The following is a 20,757-nucleotide window of genomic DNA, read 5'->3' as shown; positions in this document are numbered from 1 at the left end:
GCGGAGCAACGGTGATCTTCAAAGAAGGAAAGAACGTTCTTCTCAGAGACGATACCAAGTTCCCCATTCACGTATGTAACAAATTGTATTACTTACAAATGATGGACAGTGAATGTGGAGATCAGTGTAAAAAATGTTATGACTTACAAAGTTGGCATGAGATTCTTGGACATTGCAATTACAGAGATGTACTGAAGCTAGAAAATGTTGTTCATGGCATGGAAATTAAAGGGAGAGGTGAACCAATGCCATATTGCGAAGTCTGCACAAAAGGAAAATTTGTTCAAACTAGGAACAGGGAGCCAGATGCAAGAGCTAAAGGACCACTAGCAATGGTCCACACAGATTTAGCAGGACCTATAGACCCAATATCCAAAGTTGGTCACAGATATGCATTATCCTTCACAGATGATTATTCCAGTGCAGTCTTTGTATACTTTTTGAAAAACAAGAGTGACACAGTACAAGCTACTGAAAAGTTTATTGCCGACATGGCTCCACATGGAAAGATTAAATGTATGAGGTCAGACAATGGTACTGAATTCACAGGAAAAGAGTATCAGGCATTACTGAGCAGAAATGGTATCAGACACGAGACCTCAGCACCATATTCTCCACATCAAAATGGTACGGCAGAACGAAACTGGAGAACTTTATTTGACATGGCTAGATGTATGTTAATCGATGGTGAGTTACCAAGAATGTTATGGCCATATGCAGTTCAGACAGCTGCTGTAGTGCGAAACAGATGTTATAATAATCGCACACAGCAAACGCCTTACTTCATGTTGACAGGCAGACAGCCTAACATTTCTAGGATGCACAAGTTTGGATGCGTTTGTTACACTTACAAACAAGAGAAAGGGAAGCTGGATTCAAGGTGTGAAAAAGGCATTTTTATAGGGTATGACAAGAACAGTCCAGCCTATATGGTCTACTATCCAAACAGCAGGAAAATCCAGAAACACAGGCTTGTGGAATTTGTATCCAGAGAGAAAAATGAGACGGATGTAACTTTGGACGATGATGATATGATTAGAATTAGTCCGAGAGCAACCAAAACTTCAGAAGCTGATCCAGTAAATGTTTCTGACCATAAACTGAGCACAGAGGAACCAATGGCGAGTACCAGTCACACAACAAAACATGAAGAACCTGAGAGGCGATACCCTGTCAGAGAAAAAAGGAAACCAGGTTATTTGGATGACTATGTATGTAGCATTGATGATGAAGAGCAGATAGCCAACATTGATTATTGTTACAGACTGATAAGTGGAGTACCTCAAACCTACAAAGAAGCTGTAACATCTGTGAATGCAAAAGAGTGGGTTACAGCAATGGATGAGGAAATGCAGTCATTAAGGGACAATGTTACTTTTTCCCTGACCAATTTACCTGAGGGTAAAGGTGTAGTGGGGGGTAAATGGGTGTATACAATCAAAAAGAATAGTGATGGATCAGACAAATATAAGGCTAGATATGTTGCTAAAGGATTCAGTCAAAAGAAAGGTATGAACTATGATGAAACCTTTTCACCAACTGCTAGCATGACGAGCATCAGAGTGTTGATGCAAAAGGTGGCACAGGAGAACATGTTTGTTCACCAGATGGATGTAAAGACAGCATATTTACATGCTCCAATCGAATGTGAACTTTATATTGAACAACCAGAGGGCTACAAGAAGGAATCTCAAGAAAATGAAAGACTGGTGTATAAACTGCAAAAATCTCTTTATGGACTTAAACAGTCGGGCAGAAACTGGAACAAAATGTTGCATGACTACCTATGTGAAATCAAGTTTGTTCAAAACCCTGCTGATCATTGTGTTTACACAAAGATCACCGATACTGAAACTGTGTTCATCATTATATGGGTCGATGATTTGATTATTGCTGCCAGTGATATGAATATCCTTAGAGATGTAAAAGAGAAACTTGCATCCAGATTTAGGATGAAGGACTTAGGAAAGTTGACACATTTTCTTGGCATTGACTTTGAGAAAGATGCTGACAGTATTAAAATGTCACAGTCGAAGTATGTGAGGAAAATATTGGAAAAGTTTGACATGCAGAACTGTAAGCCACGAACTATTCCTTGTGAGCAGAAACTCAACTACGCTGATAATGCTGAAGTAATGAGTGATGTCAGAAAATACAGGGAGGCAGTAGGAAGCTTAATCTATTTGTCAACATGTACAAGACCAGATTTAAGCTATGTAGTAAGTAAACTGGCACAGTACTTTGCAAACCCAACCGCAGAGCAGTGGAATACTGTAAAGCATGTTTTCAGGTATCTAAAAGGTACACAAGATAAGGAACTATGTTTTAAAAAGGGTGCCTGTGATAACCTTATATATGCATACAGTGATGCTGATTGGGCAGGTGATGTATCAGATCGAAGAAGTACAACAGGTTACTGTATGAGTCTAAATAAAGATGGTCCGTTAGTCTCATGGAAGACCAAAAGACAGCCTACAGTAGCTCTATCTACATGTGAAGCAGAGTACATGGCATTAGCTGCTACTGTACAGGAATGCTTATACTTGAAACAACTGTTGTTCAACATGGATGGTCTGGATTATTTAGCTAAGATTTATGAAGACAATCAGGGTACCATATCCTTAGCCAAAAATCCTGTATATAGACAAAGATGTAAACATATTGATATTAAATATCATTTTGTCAGATCAGTCGTAAATGAAGGAAAAGTTTTTCTAGAGTACTGTCCAACCAATGAAATGGTTGCAGATGTACTAACTAAACCAACAACAAAGATTAAGTTAGGGAAGTATGGAATGTTTATGTTTGGTGTATCATGAATGTATTTTGGTTGAAATATTAAGAGTCAGAGGAAGTTACCCAAATGTGAGCAAGTGGGGGTGTTGACATTATGAATGTTTTGTGCTCTCATTTGTTGTTGTTTTTATCATTATTGAATTATTGTGTCACATCACGTGACTTGTCTAATTGAAGACACTCGTGTACAATAAAGGGTGTGTCCTTCAAACAAAGGGGAAAACAACACGAAAGCAAAACCGAGTGAGTCTCATGGTGTCACGTTGAACGCTGTGCCCGAAAAGTGATTCTGCTAACAAGGGTGAATGCCTGCAACTCATTTTTATCTCTTCCCATGTTTTATTTCAAAAGCGAAGGTAGGGAAAAATTAAGTATCTGTAGAAATTCAGCTAAAAAAAGTCCATAAAACAAAACAAAACAAAAACGTTAGAAAGCAATAGCATGTTTTAGAAAACGCGATTGCCATGTGACTTTAAAAAAAAGTAGGGGAAAATATATATTTCTATGTCCTGCTAAGCTGAAGGATTTCTTACTAAGAAATGTGCTTTTAATAGAGATAAACAGGGATTAAGTGTTGGGCTTGCAAACATTTCTAAAGTGCATAAATCTTTTTTTTATTTTTTTTTAAATTGATGTTCAGTCTTCAGTCTGTATTTCAGTTGAATGTAGATATCTGGCTATTAAAGTAGAGATTAACCAGTGTAAAAATTTAAATTGCATGAAAACCTTAATTAAAATCATTGAGGTATCACAATGTTAACTAATTGTCTTTGTTAGAGATTGAAAAGTGTAATAATAGCCAGTTGACCTGCAGTGTGCTGCAACAGGTGGACGAGAAACAATGCGGTGCTACTTTATTCTCCATACAGCTGCTTTCATACCTTTCTTATACCATAACACCGATAGTTCATGCCTACTACTTTTCTGATTTTCTTCTGCTCAAATTGTTTGTAGTTGCTTTTCTGTAGAATGCTGTAACATAAAAATGAGTCCCTGAATCTGACTCGCATAGTGACAGTTATTTTAAATAGACTATATATGAGGCATCATCTGAGATTAAATTCTCATCATAAGCTTTCCCAGTGTAAAAAAAACACAAAACAAAACACAACAAAATAAAAACACATAGTCAGTTTTTGCACAAAGATTTAAAGCAATTACAGGGTTTCCCCCAGAAAACTTGCTAAGCCCAGTTCTACGGGGTGCTAGGGTAGTCATCCAGTCGGCCGCCATGTTTTTGAGTTGAAAAATGTTTAAAGTTTTTAACTCCTCAAATTTTCAAACAGGAAATTTGAAAATATCACTTGATAGTTATGTGTTTTTAGAAGACTGGGAAATTAACACCTAAACACCATCTAAAAAGGCAATCATTAAAAAACTAAAATAAATAGTCCTAAGCCTGGTGGTGCACAAGTAAAGCCTGGTGGCTCGTCAGGCTTATAATTAAATACATGACCAAATTGCATGTATTTACAAAAGCAGCAGCAAATACTCCTCTCCCTGCTAACATGTTATAGTGATACAACATGTTAGTAGTTATCTATGCTAATCTCTTCTGCCATCATTTGTTGGGGCAGCAGCAGAGCCAGTGACTTAAAATAAACTCAACTAGCTGATAAAGAAGGCTGGTTCAGTTCTGAGGTCCACTCTAGAGAATACTGTACAAAGAAGGATGCTTCATAAAATGAAAAACATAATGACCAACCATGAAAACATTCTCTTAACAAACCCAGTGTCATCCCAGCCTCATAAGAACCGCTTTTATCAGAAGCTTAGTGGCAGGCTCAGCCAAACAAAACCTTGTGAGCGCCGTGGTTAAAACTCCAGAGTTTCATTTTCTTTCTGACGGGTCAAATTCAAACATAAAAATCTAGTAAAATCGCAGCATTTCAAGGATAATACAGCTTGTAATTTGCATCACACAGTGTATGTTCTTGTTGTTTTGTGTGTCAGGACCTTACTTTTAATAACAACTGATTGGCAGTGAGCAGCAATATGCGGGGGAGTTACTCTTTGCTTTATCCATCTTGGGAAAAGGTGTATTATTTCTAGTGTGACAAAAATCATGACAGGTGTTTGAGCTTTTAATGGCTTATATTTGAAGTAAACAGATGGGAAATGGGAAGAGAGAGAGAGAAGATATGCTAGCGGTTTTAAAAAGTTTGAAGCACTTGGTGTACTTTGACATCAGTAACTGATCCATGCTAACTTGTAGAACATTCATCCATGTTTCTTTGGGTCCAGAAAGAGCATTTGTCAAAAACGACCTATTTAAATCAGTCTGGGGGATGTTGTATCCTTCGCAAACATCGCCTCTTTTGCTAAAGGCTCAGCCTTTATAGTTCATGTTAATAGTTTGACCAAATCATCTCAGAATATTAGAGTGTTTACGTGTTCTTCATTTTTTATGTAATTGCAAATTGATAACAGACTGCATTTTATTTTAGGGCTGAAACGATTAATCGTGATTAACAGATTTAATCGTCAACTAATTTAGTAATCAATTAATCCTTTAATGGAGTAGACAGACTCAAAAAAGGCCATTTGGAGAACAAAACAACTTACTTAGAGCAGTAAATAAGCCAGAAATGTCAAAAAATACGTACATTTTGTATTTAAGATAAAAAACAAAAACAACCTTCTGCTAGTAAATATGTTCTAGCAAAACTACTCAAGTGGCAAAGTTATAACTTCACCAGGTTCAGTTTGTGTAAAAAAACAAACAAAAAAAATTCTGCTAGGCACATTTTATTATTAATTTGTAATCCAAAAAATAAAGTACAAATTTACCCCACACTGTCTTGATAAGTCAAGCAGACAGAGCTGAGTTTAGAAGTAGTACTATCTTGTGCTACAAATGATCACAGATACACTAAAAGCAATGCTGTTCTTCCATTTTGGGTAATAATATGTTTATTTTCAAATTTAAAAAATTAATTAAATTGTTAATTTGCATCCTATGTATTTCTAATACCATATACAATTCCTTAATGACAAATCTTCAGAATGTACCAAGTGTTTTTTATCCAAGTCATGAATGACAAAAGTAATCGTTACTTGCAGCTGCATTTTATTTCTTGTCTTGAAAAGCTCAACTCATTCATGTCAGTGGCACGAAACTTGGGGACATTTTTATTTATTTATTTTTTTTTATCACTGTCACATTTGGGCTCCTTTTTAGGTTTTCAATACAGATTACATCATCAACTTTACGAGCCGAGCGATCTCTTAAAACGCTTCAGCTGATTAAAAACATATCTGCACTGACGTTTTTAAAGCTGTTCATTAAGAATGTGGGATGATCAGGGTAAAGGCAGTTAGCTGAAGTGTTTCTTTGTTCCTCTGTGGCTCAGACGGTTGCTGCGCCTGCACTGTCCCTGACTCCACAGCGTCGTCGCTGCCGATAAAGCAAGCGCAGCGACAGACTGATCATCCAGATACCAATTTTCTTTGGAAACTCGCCTCTTTTCTCTAAAGTTGCTCCAATGCTGCGATTTGATGATGAATATTACAAGAGAACAAACTACTAAATAACTAAGTTGATTTTATTTTATTTTTATTTTTACCTCTAAAGGCATTTTTTTGGTTTGTTTGTAATATTTTACATTTATCTTTAACCTTACTGTAAATGCCAAGAAGAGGCTAGATTAGCAGGTCAGCGCTTTAAGGATTTTATGACCTGTTTGTCAACAGTACTATCAAAAATGTGTACCTTGTTAGATTTTGCAAGTGGAAAACTGTGTTAAAGGTGTAGTTTTTCTGTTTTTTTGTTGTTGTTTTTTTTAGTGGTTCATTCATAACTCCTGAACTTTTAACTAGATGTGCAAAGATCAACATTTTGTGACTGTTTCCTGGTTTAACGTAAAGCTTTGACAGCTTTGGCCCAGTTTTAACCACTTCATTTTTGTTTTTATAAGATACAAGATTATATTTATTTATTTATTTCAAACAAGTTTTTTAAAAACAATAAAAAAATAGGAGAAGTGAAAACATAGGCATATATGACCAAGAAAAAAAATAACTAACTTACTGCCACTTTTCTGTTTGAAAAGAAGTAGAGATAAGGAGACACTTATTTAATCCTACCCCTTATCGCAGTTTAATGAAATATATCACTTACTGACTCGGTAATTATTAGGATTTTGTAATTTTGTAAATGAGCACTGTATTTAAGGAGCAGAGATGGGAGAAGAGCAGGGAATGTCCCAAACACAAATCCTACAGCACCTCTCAAAAGGCAAATGTTACTGTTTAGAGTCGCTAAATACAGAAAATGTGATCGATTAGATGCAAAAATTAGCAAAAAATGACTGAATTTGCATTAACAGTTGCGATCGCAGCAGGACTATAAAAGCCAAGAATAAAACAAATCACCCGTTTTCTACTCTGTCGAACCTTCCTGGTGTCTGCTGAACGTCTGTCCCAATGTCCAAAATGCACCACGTTTTATTGCCACGTTCCTGTGTGCAGGTGGTTCGTGTCGCCAAACATGGTGTAGCCAAACTTTCCGTTTTGTGAGGCAGCAGCAGCCCACCAGCACCGAACCAGGATGTCCAGCAGCTCGGGCTACCCCCCCAGCCAGGGGTCGTTCAGCAGCGAGCAGAGCCGATACCCGTCACACTCTGGTGTCCAGTACGCCTTCACCGGATCGCGCCACCAACAGGTAAAACCAAACTGCAGTAAAGCCTCTTGCTCTCCTTTACTAGTTTGGCATTAAAAGAAATTCTGCAGAATGCGCCTTTAAAAAAAAATCCGATTGATGAAATAATCACAGTGGTTCATAATTTGAGGAACATTTTAGGTTATGTCTTATATTTCACTCTAAATTATAAAATCTGCTGCAAAACATGAACAAATTTGGATCTGGAAAATGTGAAATTTTGAAAATAGAGAAATTAAGTGAGATCCTTAGTTTAACTTCATCTATAAAAAAACATTGGATCCAATTTCAGTTGTGAGAAGCTAAAGAAGCTGTGCAATTTAACAATCAAATGAAAAGGACCAGATAATTTGGTAATAATGTGAACAAAACTAAATCAGAGCAACAGGGTGAAACGTGGAATCTCATTACCAAAGGCATCATACATTATTTGAGTTTCTAACTGTATTTTCAGCAATTATACGACTCTAGTTCCTAGTTTTGCTAAAATAAAGCAGAAGTACTAAAAGTGAAAAGTCTGGAATTAATTGTAAACACAAACAAATATTGTTTTCCTTCAGTTGTGATGCGAGCAACATGAGTGTGATGCAAACCCCCCCCTCACATTTCAAAGGTAGATAATGGAGATTTGGCATTTCTAAGTGTTTTTACAAAAGGACAGTGTTGCGTATTTTGACATTTGTTAACTAGAACTAAACATTCTAGTTTAAATCTTAGCTTGTGGACACCTTGCATCTCAAAAAGGCTAAAGTTTTATGTTGTTTCTGCTTTCAACAATTTGACACACTTGTTTATTTTCTAGTAACTCATTTTGAGATGGTTTGGACCAAAAATGTTCAGTTCTGGTCTGCCGGCACGTTTCTCCTTGTTGACTAGAGAGCAAGCAGCAGCATTGGAAGAATATCGGACTGATCTGGATGCACATGCGTGGGCTTGTTCTGGTGCTTCCGTCCTCAGTCGGAGGAAATGTTCTCTCAGAGAGAAAGAGAAAGGAAGACATGTCACTTTCTCTCTTGAGTTGTTGTTTTAAATCTAAAAGGAAGTAACTGAATTTGATGATTATTATCATTTTAGAACTAAATAGACTGAAGGACAATTTAAACAATAAAAAGGCAAAGATGAGCAACAGGTAGAATATAAATGAATGACGCTAGCCTGCGGTTGGTTTTTATCACTTCCTGTTTATCTTTTTCTTATTTCCTTTCACTTAGTTTTTTTTTACATGTTAGGTTGGTGTCTACAAACAGTGTGGCTCAGAAACACTGATTGGCTCAATTTCCATTTTTATATTCCATCCTGGTGAGAGACTTTGTCTGACGCAGCCATATTAATATATTTTTTTGTGTATTATCCTTTTAAATGAAATTAAACCGAGAAACTTAAAAAAAAAAAATTGGGTCATGTTTCTTTGCATTTTTTGGACTTCATCCTTCTTGGAATCTCTTTTTCACTGAAAAGTATTGGCTGAAAAATTCCAGGCATTTGATTGTTTGCTTAAATCCAGGAGAAGATAGGGATTTCCGAATATTTCCTGAAAACAGATTTTGTTGGGGGGTTTTTTGGCAGTCACACTGTTCTGATAACATTTTTGAAATTGTTCTGCACTGTTTGCAATTTTCTTTTAATTTAATACATTACCGGTTAAAGTCTTATTTGAAAACAACAACAACAATTCTTAAAGTCAAACCTCTAAATGAAGTCAGCATTACTTTTCCATTCAGAGTGACTGACCGACCGAGGAGTTAATTGGGAATTATTGCTTTTATGGGATAGTAAAAAGCAGGCAGCTTACAGGAAATGACTGGGTGGGGTTAAAGGTCCCATGTTTCAAACAAAATACACAAGTAGATTTTTGACTTGCATAACTCTTCGTAGCAAAAATGTTACCTCAGGACATGGCCTTGTAGGCAAAAATAAAGTCTGAGGATTTATCTGTTTTACCACAAATGTTCTGCAGTGCTGAAGGATTTAACTGCAAGCAGCCAGATGTTTCTATGGGATTCTTGTAATGTCAAAACCTAAGAAAAGCAGGGTATTAAAAAAAAAACGAAACTAATATGCTTAATATGATCCAAATGATTTTATTTAAAGTAGAGAAATAACAGTCTTTCCTACTTCAGCTGAAATAAAATATATATTTTTGCTTGTGGTAATAATGTGACTTGCTTTTTTGTTATGTTGACAAAGAGTTAAGCAAAAATATAATTAAATTCTAGTTACTCCGGATCTGTCTGAAGCACAATGCTGCTTCAGACAGATCAGATAGAGACAGGTGTGCAGCAATAAGTAGAAGGAAATTTTAAGAGGTTAATGCACCTGTTGTCAGAGCTGCACTCTGAAAACATGACGCAGTAAAGCAGTCGGCTGCTTTACAAGCATGCTGTTTTTTTGTGTTAAGAATTGGAGCCTCTTTGAATAAAACACTTCAAGACTCCTTTTTGCTGCCTGCGTGTTCTGTGAAGTGACCAAAGTGGTTAAAGTCAAACAACCCCGATCAGCTGACTTGTAGAGGGGAAAGCCCGGTTTGCAGGTCAAGAGAGTGATGCAGTGATGATTTTTTTTTTTTTTTTTGCTCCTCAGCCAGTCGCAAGATTTGAAAGAGTAAACAAGATGTAGAAATAACTTTAATGATGAGGGTAAAAATGCATGATGGCGTTTGAAACCAGCCCTGTTTAGTTCACTTTAATTAAACTCTAGCTCATTTGGCTTTAAAGTTTGGTTCACTTGGGGAGGTGTGAATGTGCAACAGATCTCTGATGCGGACCAAAAGAAGTGAACTCTGGTCCACCGAGGGATCAGTTTGATAGAAGTGAAGGCTTGTGTGGTTAGAATGCATATGTGCCCAGAGAGCATTTTGGGTAAACACAACCAAAACAAATGTACAGAGAGAAATGACTCTAGGTCTTTTACCAGAGACAAAAAGAGAAATTCTCCAACCTCTCCATTTATGTTTACGTTTCTGAAGAAGGAAGTTGTTCTCAGTAGGCTTTCGTGTCGTTTCCTTCAGTGGTTCTTGGTGCAGCGCCACCACAGGTGAGGAGGTGAATGAGTTTTTCAAAGGGTTTAGTTCATTTGACACAGTGCTGTGTGGAAACAAACCACACCAACTGAAAATATAAGAAATATTGCAATTTTGGTCTTCAATCGAAAGGGACTATCAGTTGTGAAAACACATAAATTAGAAATGTGAAGCATCTGCTCAGCTGACAGCAGCATTTAGCGTTGGACCGTCATTATTGTTTTGGTAAGAATGATGGGAGGAAACTTCTGGCCCAGGTTTTCTCCATAGCGCTGACGTCGATGCCTCCGGTTGTCCCACACTGCCGGCTTTGGTTTTGAAAGCTCACAGCTGTCCGCCTTTACTTTGTTTTCTGAACGAGCAGACGGAGCTCTCACGAGACTCAATGTTGTGCGTTTATAACACAAAAAGCTTTTGGAAGAAAACAAGTTTGTTGTGTTGTTGTAAAATAGGGAAATGTGTAGTGGCCCTCTTGTAGCTACTGGAGGCTGAGGGGAAGGGCAGATCTATGTTACTCTATGCTCTGAAAAGCTAGAAAATCCTCCAGTCATTTCATTAAAACAACTTTCAAACGTAGAAATGGTTCGATGGGAAATTTGTGGAGTTTAAACTGCTATTGTTCATTTTGCAGGAATTCATGTTTTGTTTTTTTTGTGGGGAGACCCCTCCATTTTTTTTTTTTTTTTTAATTCACCAGATTGCTTTCTAAGTCTTCTGTTTCCTTCCTCTTCCTCCTGAAGGATTTCCCCGTCCCAGACTACCGCACTCACATGCAGGATCCACAGGGCCGCAGACGGCTGTCCTTGCTCTCCGAGTTCCACCCCGGAGTCGAAAGGTGCTCTCTCACCCCGTCGTCTAAGCAGCAGATTTTCTTTCAATTCCTCCTGGATCTGTTCAGATTTGTTCATATTTTACAAACAATTTGTGGTGAACTGTTCTCTAAATACGTTTCATGTCTGCTTTTGCACTTCAGGCCTCCGGAGAGGCGCCACCATGATTACGATCGGCAGTTTCACTCTGTCACAGCGCAGGCAGAGCACGAGGCCCTGGAGGCCAAGCGCCCTCGCATGGAGACCGTTGCCGAGGCCCATATCAACCGCACCCCTCCCACTGCTGGGGGTATTGTGCTGCCCATGCCCCACACTGTACAGGACAGCTTAAGAGCCAGTGTAGAGGTCAAAAAGGTGATTGTTTTAGCCTGATTGTTTTAGTCTGTCCTTCTCTTCCCTCTCGGCCGAATCTAGGTTTTATTACTTTACTCGGTTACTGGCAGGAAATCAAGCCTGACAGTTCTCGTTTCTTAAACAAATTTCGTTCACCAGGAGTCTCCGTTCACCGTCAAAGTGGAGTCCCCGTCGCCGGGAGGACCTGCGCTGCTCATGGGGGAAGAGCAGGACACGTCTCCCTCCAAGCTGTCCAAGGAGGAGCTGATTCAGAGCATGGACCGCGTGGACAGGGAGATTGCGAAAGTGGAACAGCAGATTTCCAAGCTGAAGAAAAAGCAGGTGGGGGTAAAGCGAGCCAGGCGTTTTGTCACTGGGCAAGGCTGGAAAACAAAGGTTGTTGTATAAGAAACCTTGGCCTTAATGAAATGTTTCATAATGATCCCGTTCAGGGAAAACAAAAAAGCAAAAAAAAAAACAAAACAAACCAGCTTGTTTCCAGTGGCAGTAAAACAAAACAAGACAGACCTGCTTTGTAAATAGCCAGAGTTTTAGGTAGCAAAATAGTGAAATTTACATTATGTCTTAATTCTAAATAATGCATTTATATTACTGTATTTAATTAAAAGTCCTAAAAGTTGTTTGTGATAGCTGGCCACACAGTACCTAATTAAGTTAATGTGTATACAGTTAATATCAGTCTATACAAAATGAATGAACTGCTAGGACTCCAATGAGCATCAGCTGATTATTCAGGTGCTTTATGTTGTTTCACACACACAAAAAAAAAAAAAACATAAACATTGAAATTCCAGAGTTTTCAAATGTGTGACTGACTGTGATTTTTTTTTTTTTAATTTAAATTTTTTTTATATTAAGCTTTTTGGTCTGAACTTCTCATCTCAACGTTGTCTCCTAGCAACAACTCGAGGAAGAAGCAGCGAAGCCCATGGAGCCAGAAAAGCCGGTGACCCCTCCTCCGGTGGAGCACAAGCACCGCAGCATCGTTCAGATCATCTACGATGAGAACAGGGTACGTCCTCCGAACGCACCGCCTCCCATCTCTGATGGAGTTATTCAGTTTTCCTGTCTCGGCTGCAGCCACCCATAAAGCTAATTTGTCTTTTTAACTGGGACCACAACGATTCTTCTTGATCCTTGCAGCAGATGGGCTGTAACCGTTTCTTTAAATTCAGTTTTTCTCCACTCTGCCTGTTTCTGCTTTGAATTGAAACGTTTGCTTTGAACCACCGTGGAGCTGTATTAAGTTGCTTCCACTATGAAATCCACTATGAATCTTTCTACTTCTTGCTCAAACATCCCGACCACAAAACACGACTGGATTTTGGTTCTCATAACAATGATTCAACTGTATCCACTCGGGCTGTTGTAAATGAATATTTTAGTAATCGAGTAATCTATCGATTATTCTTACGATTAATCGAGTAATCGGATAAAAAAAATTATAAAATGAAATATTGGTAAATCTGGCATAATACCGGTGTTACTATCAGATATCAATATCAGTCCAATTTTTCATATTTGAGCATCCCTAACAGTTGCTTTTTTGTAGTTTAGAAAACTAACCTGTAACAATAATAGCTCACTTTCTAAGTTAACCAGAAGAAAAGTTATAGAAAAATCTGAAATTATATTGAATTTAATAACAAAGAGGCAGGCTCACAAATATGCTTATAAAAAATGTCTACAATCCCGCTTTTAGTTTATGTATTCATCTTCAGTGAGTTTAATGGATTAATTAAACTCACCTTGCCACCTAACCTGTCACGCTTTGGGTTTGAAAATACGGGAAATGCCGCCTGGAGTGGGAGGAGAGGGCGAATGAACGAACGTAAGATGGGGTGGAGGGGAGGAAATAGACCAGCGGACTGACGAACCGTTAGACCGGGGGACGAACACGGGGGGAAGCAATACGGGATATTTACGACACCTTCACTGGTCACACTCAGAAACTCATCTACCAGCCATGTACGATGCGCTCCGCCACCCGTTTCTTCAGACCGGGATATGAAATTTATTGTGCGGTTCGTCGGTAAAGCTACATTTACACGGTAAGCATCAGCTACTCAGCCGCCCGCCCTGCTCAGGCTATCCGCTCACCTCAGCGCTCTTCCCGCCGTTCGCTTTCAACCAGCAGCCCCGGAGGAGAAATGCTGCCGTACTCCAGGCATTCCCCCAGTCATTTTAAGGATGCTTATTGGTTCCCCAAAAACGATAAAAAGTCGGGCATTATCATCAATCAATAAAATCCCCACGGGCCAATCTTGAAGATTGGACTTTATGCCGCTGAGACTTAGCTTTTGTCAACAACTCAGAGGCGGAAGTGAGAGCTCCGCGCAACGCAAATGAAGTCCCGGCCGGAACACGGTGCGCTAACTAATAAAACATAAATTAACGAAGCTTCGAGGCAGGTAAATTTTCCTCGAGGAATTTTAGTAATCGAGGTACTCGAACCATTCGAGGAATCGTTTCAGCCCTAGTATCCACTGTTGCTGGACTTTCTTGTAGTTCTTTTTTTTTCTTCTTTTTATTAATTTGGCTGCAGTGGAAGAGACTTGGGATGTGTTTTCAATGGAATCTTTAAAAAGTTTGACCATTAAAACTTAATAAAACTCACTTCAGATTACATTTAAAATGTGGGGTCCAAACTTTTTGTCACCCTGTTAAAAATTAAAATCACCCAATATTTTTTTTAAAATGTTTCTATTCTTTTTTTCATCTACTCACCAAAAAACTAAGCATGAACTATTTCATTTAAACAAATTTTGCTTTTTATTTTGGGCTCGACTAAAGAAAATGAAATAATACTTAGTCTGTTTTCAGCAAAAAAAAACAGGGTCTTTGTTTAAAAAACACCTGCTTCAATAGAGAAACTAACATCAGGCTTTGGTTCACATGGGTTTGTTTCAGAGAGTAAGGCAATGAGTAGATGTTGTCATAGTCACCATAAAAATAAAAGGAAACCAGAAAACGTTTCCTACAAAAAAAAACACTTTATTCTGGAAGTGGACACTTTAAAACACATGTGTCAAACTCAAGGCCCGCGGGCCACATGTGGCCCGCCATGTCATTTTATGTGGCCCCCCCAGCGTTTTATAGGTCCATGATTGACTTAAAATAGGTTTTGAGCACGAATTGACGACAAACTACATCTCCCATAATGCATTCCGATTGTTACCAGCCAACATTACGGCTTCTCGCCACTAGAGAGCAGCAGAGTCACCTCAAGCTGCTTATTGATTTTACCAGCGAATAAAACTGAGACATCGACAAGCTAACATCAAAACGTCCAAGAAAAGAAAAATCGATTTACAAGTAAGACTGTGAATGAAGATGTGTGTGAGTTGGTGTCTGGGCGGCAGGTCGCGCTAGACTTTTTTTGTTATCCGTTATCTTGACCGACAACATTAAAAAAAAAAAAAAAATTGGCCCTGTACTATTTTTATCCGTGAAATTATAATCATATTAACATCGGCTATTTAGCCGCATTTTATGCGGTTTAGTTAATATTCACCGTGAATCCTGATCCCATCACAAATTAAGCAGATAAATGCATCTACATTTTTCTCCGTAGTGACAAAAAAACCACTGACTGAGGCCCCAATAACTTTTAATAAATTAAATTAAGCGACTTCACTTAAATTAACATCACTTCACCCGCTGGGGTCTGAACGCACTTCCTCCTGGTTCCCATCTGCAGAAAAATCTGCGCTAATTCATCAGTCAGTTGGATCTGTCTGATCCAAACAGATCAACTGAACTCTGAGTGTTTTACCCTGCGGGGTCCGGTGTGCGCTTTAAGGATTTTTTTTTTTTTTTCGCTTCTCCGAAACGGACATATGTTACGTCTGCAGCTCCTCCAGAGCGCCGCTCTCCTGGGTAACGTGAACCCAGAAGGCTCCATTTGTTAAATCCGCTGGATGAGTTACTCCCAGCGGTGTTTAATTCTTCGCAGTGGCGTAACGTAACTGCCTCCGCAGTGGTTGAGCAGCGCACTGCGCATGTAACAATCTAATTAACTTTTGCATCGTCATTTATTTCCTCAAGATAAACTGCCGGCTCCTCAAATGGATTAACACAAAGTTGCATTCTCTTTAGTTTTCTCTGGTCTGTAATGGAGACTTGAATTTAACGCGCCATTTCAAACAAAGGTTTTGAATGCGCTTCCTAACCAGAAGCTCCAAAGAGTTGTTTAACAATATGAGGTGTTCAATTTATTTTTAACATTGTATTTTCATACATTTTATGCTAGGGGTGCCCAAGTCTAGTTTTCCAGAGCTACCATCTGCAACTTTAGATGAGTTCCTTCTCTAACACACCTGGATCATTTACTCATTATAAGGCTCTACAGAACTGAGTTGCTGCTAATGAGGGAAGTCAACCTTTTGCCTGGGGTGTGTTTTAGCAGGGATGCATCTAAAAGTTGCAGTCTGAAGGACTGCAGCTGGGCACTCCTGATTTGTACCGTCAATGTGGCCCTTTGAGGGTGGCCAATATGCTGAAGTGGCCCTCGGTGAAATTGAGTTTGACACCCCTGCTTTAAAATGTTCTGATTTAATAGATCTCAGAACATCATTGACTATATACAAAAGCTGCACACAGACATGGTTCAACATGAAATAAATAAACTATAAATTAAGAGACAATGGTTTGTTTAAAAAGAAAACTAAACAAATATTAAAAACAAGTGGATTTCAGTTAGAGGGATTCGGGTGTGGAATAGTTGTTGTGAGGCATCCAAGCAGTTTTTCACCCAAAATAATAAAAACAAAATGTCTAGAAATTATTTACTAGATGAATACAATAAGGTTTAATTGTTTTCTTTTGGGTTTGTCTACAGATTCAGCTGGAATTCTGTGGAGATGATTTTAGGAAAATATACAAGAAAGATTCTGCTGCTTTGGATTTTGATAATTTGCTGTACTTATATAAAAAAAGAGTGACTGTATGATAAGCTTATGCTTCCTACGATTTTAATATTGTTTATTTATTTATTTATTTATTTATTTTTTTGCTTTTTTAATTTTTTTTGTCAGCAATGTGTTTTTTTTTCTTTTTTTTTCTTGTGTATTGAAATGTAAAAAAAAAAAAAAATGACAGAGGAGGGGAAAGACGAGTGTGGTCGCACAAAAAAATCAGTCCAGGTGCCGCAAATGGCCCCCGGGCCTCACTTTGAACAGCCTCGGTCTAAAGGAGCTGCGTTTCACGGAGTTGGAAAACCATTTCTGTGGGGGTCATGGCAGTTCATGGCTGCGAGACAGCGTTGTGGTCGGAGAGTGCTGAGACGCTTTCTCCTTCTCAGTCAACCATTAACCCTGGAGGATGTGAAGGCGCTCGCTCATGCCAGTTAGTCTGGCAGCTGCGCTTGTTTGTCCTCTTGTTTGTCTGTAGATGAGCCCGGGAAATTAAACACTGAGTCATTATTCTCCTAATGATCTTGTCTCAGCTAAAAATCTGCTCTGACCCAGGAAGAATCTCTTGCCAGCCTCCATAATTATTTTCTTGCATCAACATTTTTTGCTCTTTTTCCCCCTTGGTGCAGCTGTGCGCTTTCGGGGCCTTAAACTCTTCAACGTGTTGATGTGTCGCAGCTATTAATATTACTGTATTTAATTAGGATTTTTGCTATTGCACTAGCTCAGGGGTCTGCAACCTGCGGTCCCAGAGCCGCAAATGGCTCGTTGGATGGTCCATAATGGCTCTTAATAATTTTGGCTTACACTAGAGAAGAACCAACGAATGTTTCCAAACTTCGTTATGCAGGTTCGGAGAGTTTCTCGATTTTTTTCATGGAATAATTTCACTTAGGGGTTGGGGATATGAACTTAAAATTTCATCACAATATTTTGAGGTACCCTAGTGATTGTAAAAGTGACCATTTTTATTTCAATTAGGACACCAAGTAGCACAAAAAGTGTCATTTGTATCACTAAGCTGTTCACAGTAACTCATTAAGCGTCTGTTGTGATGTCAATGCTTTCTTTTCAGAAAAAAGCTGAGGAGGCCCATAAAATATTGGAAGGTCTTGGCCCCAAAGTTGAGCTGGTACGTTAATTAATTGTGGTTATTTTATGGATTTTTTTTTAATCTTTAAGGATTTTAAATAATTAGAGATGCACCAATTCAAATTTTGTTTAGATTGTTTTTGAGGTGGGTAGGATAGCACTACTTACTTCAACATATTTTTACTCAAGCAAAAGTAAAAAGTAGCCGTCTGAGAAATTACTCGAGTAAAAAAAAGTATTTGGTAAAAAGGTGCTCAAGTAATGAGTAACTGATAAAAAAAATAAAAAAAAAATTGTAAAAATGTTCAAAAATTATATCTTAAGATGATTATTATTATTTTGGCATTTTAAGGACCAAAATAAATAACCTAATTACAAAATATCCAAGAATTGTAAACGAATAAAATTAGTGGTACTTCAAAATAAAATTGCTCAAAAGTAAAAAACAAAATACAGCAAAATAAACCTATTCATACAAGGAAATTGTTTTTAAAATGCTTCTTAAGTAAATGTAACTAGTTATTATACAACTCTGCGTTTTTTACTGCTTCCCGATTCTGTTTAAGGATGGAAGATGTAAATAAGGACGGCATTTAATTCCTAATGAGTGGTGCTGAATTACATGCCTGGAAAACACACTTTTACTGACATGTTATATCAAAGACAAAAGGTTGTGTATAATTTGTACGATGAAATTATGTTCAAAGATGTAAAGCATTAAACCTCCTTTTACCCTTCTTGCTATCTGTTGAAAATCTTGCTCTCTCTTTCAATTCAAATAATATTCAGACATGTTTGGAAACGTCAGAAATACTTTCTCACGCATCTTTTCTTCCTCCATCATGTTCAGACACCTCACCGCCTAGCATTGTGTCAGTGTCCACACACACAAAAAAAAAACATATGTTGTTGTTGGCAGGAGCTAGTAGCGGCTCATACGACTCATTTATTGAGAAGTTTCCGTCTGGCTCCGCCGGTCAGAGTCGGTCAAGCTAAAAACGGTCTAATACCGGTCGCTAGCGGATTTCTCGTTGTGTCCCTAACACTAATGCACAAGGATGACATATTGCACAGCAACCGTAATAATTATTTTCTTCTTCTTTTTCTTCTTTTTAATAGCCTTTGTACAACCAGCCGTCAGACACAAAGGTGTACCACGACAACATCAAAACGTGAGTACCTGTTTTTATTCACCTCGTTAGCGTGCCGGCGCAGACGCTCGCCATGGAAACCGTTCAACTCCGACCCGAGGTCTCATAAACCTCTCTGATAATTCAGTCTAATCTGATTGCTGAGTCACCTGGCTGACCTACTGCTCACACCAAGGAGAGCGGCGGCTGTGAGAGGAAGCGACGATGTGTGCGTGCGTGCGTGCGTGCGTGCGTGCGTGCGTGCGTTTGTGTGTGTGTGTTCAGAATAGGTTGCATGAGGGGTTGAAGGCTGTGTCGTCTGGAACAACAACAAAAAAAAAGAGCTCTTATCAGCGTGTACCACGAGAGCGACCCATCTGGCTCGGCCTTTTATCAGGACAGAGAGCGATTCTGTGTGAACCGAGTGAACAGGCCACGTTCTCAGGGTCAACGGCCTCACTGTCCCCCACCCCAAACACACACACACACACACACACACACACACACCCCAACAGCATTTGTAAACGGAAGAATTCCCGGTATTTTGTGTGTGTCACAAAATACGCAAATCATTTAAGGACAAATCATTGCTGGATGGATTTTATAGGAGACTTTTTGACTTTTAGGTGCTTAAAATCCTTCAACGTTTGAATCTCAATTATACGTTTTCCAAAGTTTAGAAAGTGCTTCATTTCTGTATGAAATCCTTCAGAGTGCTGGATATTCAAACTCCACAGTTTTGTAATAAAGTTTGATCTAATGTTTGATTAAAAGCCTAAAGTTGGAAAATGGTATTTATAGTTAAAACCAGACATGCTATTAAACCTAATAAAAAAAAAAAACATGTATGCATTTCTTTCCACTGTCTGAAGTTACATCAGACTAAACTTCTCTTGTTTTAGGCCAGCTAAAATTAGCTAAATTATTTGTATTTGTTAAATGCCAGAAAACTTACCAAGAACATTTTGTTTTAGAGATTTTTTTATGACTTTTTTATATTTTATATTTAAGCAATAAATTTGCGCAGGATTGTAATTTACCTTCAGACAATTAGTTTGGATTGTTTCAGTGTGATAATTCCCAATGTCTCAATAACTTATTTATGTGTGTAATAGAAATACAGGGTGGCTTATGTCTTCTATATTATTGAAATTGGAGGATTTGTTGTCATAAGGAGTGTGAGAGAAATATTTCAAAATAAAAAAGTTTTTTTCATTTTAGTTTTTCTAGAACTTTGAACACTATCACCAGTACATTATCAATAACAACCATAATGTAATTCCAATAATAATTTAAATTGTCTTTTTATTTTTATTTTTTTTTAGGTCATTTGTATTAATTTTATCTCCAAAGTGTGTCCTTTTAAAATGCCTGAATTTTACTGTGGGCAAAGTTTATAAAACCTATTTTGAGTTTGCCACATACAGGTGTTTTTATTATTATTATTATTATTATTATTATTATTATTATTATTATTATTATTATTATTATATTTTACATTTTCTAAACTCAGCATTCAATCAGTAATATTCCTGTATAAACATGACAACTCACTGGGTTCCTGTCTTGTTTCAGAAACCAAGTCATGCGGAAGAAGCTGATTTTGTTTTTTAAGAGGAGGAACCACGCACGTAAACAAAGGGTAAGTTTCCTCACCCTGGAGTTACACGGTGCCAAACTTGCATCTTGTTTTATGTTTGAGTGTTTCGATATTATGGGCACAACATGATAACTCCTTTCCTTTCCCATAGTCGGTGCAACACTCACAGCACAATACAACATGTGACCACTTGTCCTCACCTGACCTCTGAAGCACTGGTTACAATTTATTCCTACCTTTTTTTTTCTTCTTTTTTTTTTAAATGACCGGCTGCACTTAGTTTGGCTTTACGATATGCTTCCTTTTTACCTTATAATGTAAACATAACACTGTAAATTAGTTGCAGATTATTTCAAAAGTAAA

General features: G+C 38.0%; 1 protein-coding gene across 4 annotated transcripts in view; it reads left to right on the top strand.

Annotated features, from left to right (window-relative positions):
• ncor1 (nuclear receptor corepressor 1) overlaps window positions 1-20,757 on the top strand; it is a 70,454-nt gene that overhangs the window by 2,176 nt on the left and 47,521 nt on the right. For all 4 annotated transcript variants that reach the window (XM_088012262.1, XM_088012261.1, XM_088012260.1 and 1 more), the window contains exons 2-9: window positions 7,267-7,459; window positions 11,216-11,310; window positions 11,449-11,659; window positions 11,798-11,980; window positions 12,558-12,671; window positions 17,648-17,704; window positions 18,784-18,836; window positions 20,370-20,436. In XM_088012262.1, the coding sequence (XP_087868388.1) occupies window positions 7,346-7,459; window positions 11,216-11,310; window positions 11,449-11,659; window positions 11,798-11,980; window positions 12,558-12,671; window positions 17,648-17,704; window positions 18,784-18,836; window positions 20,370-20,436 (894 nt within the window). In that variant the 5' untranslated portion in view covers window positions 7,267-7,345. The remainder of the gene's footprint in view (window positions 1-7,266; window positions 7,460-11,215; window positions 11,311-11,448; window positions 11,660-11,797; window positions 11,981-12,557; window positions 12,672-17,647; window positions 17,705-18,783; window positions 18,837-20,369; window positions 20,437-20,757) is intronic.

The sequence above is a fragment of the Poecilia mexicana genome, unplaced genomic scaffold (assembly GCF_051168715.1).
Source record: "Poecilia mexicana isolate PSO_F unplaced genomic scaffold, ASM5116871v1 scaffold_14, whole genome shotgun sequence".
Lineage (NCBI taxonomy): Eukaryota > Metazoa > Chordata > Actinopteri > Cyprinodontiformes > Poeciliidae > Poecilia > Poecilia mexicana.
Note: the sequence above shows the minus strand (reverse complement) of the source record. Positions and strands in the feature narration are given on the sequence as shown.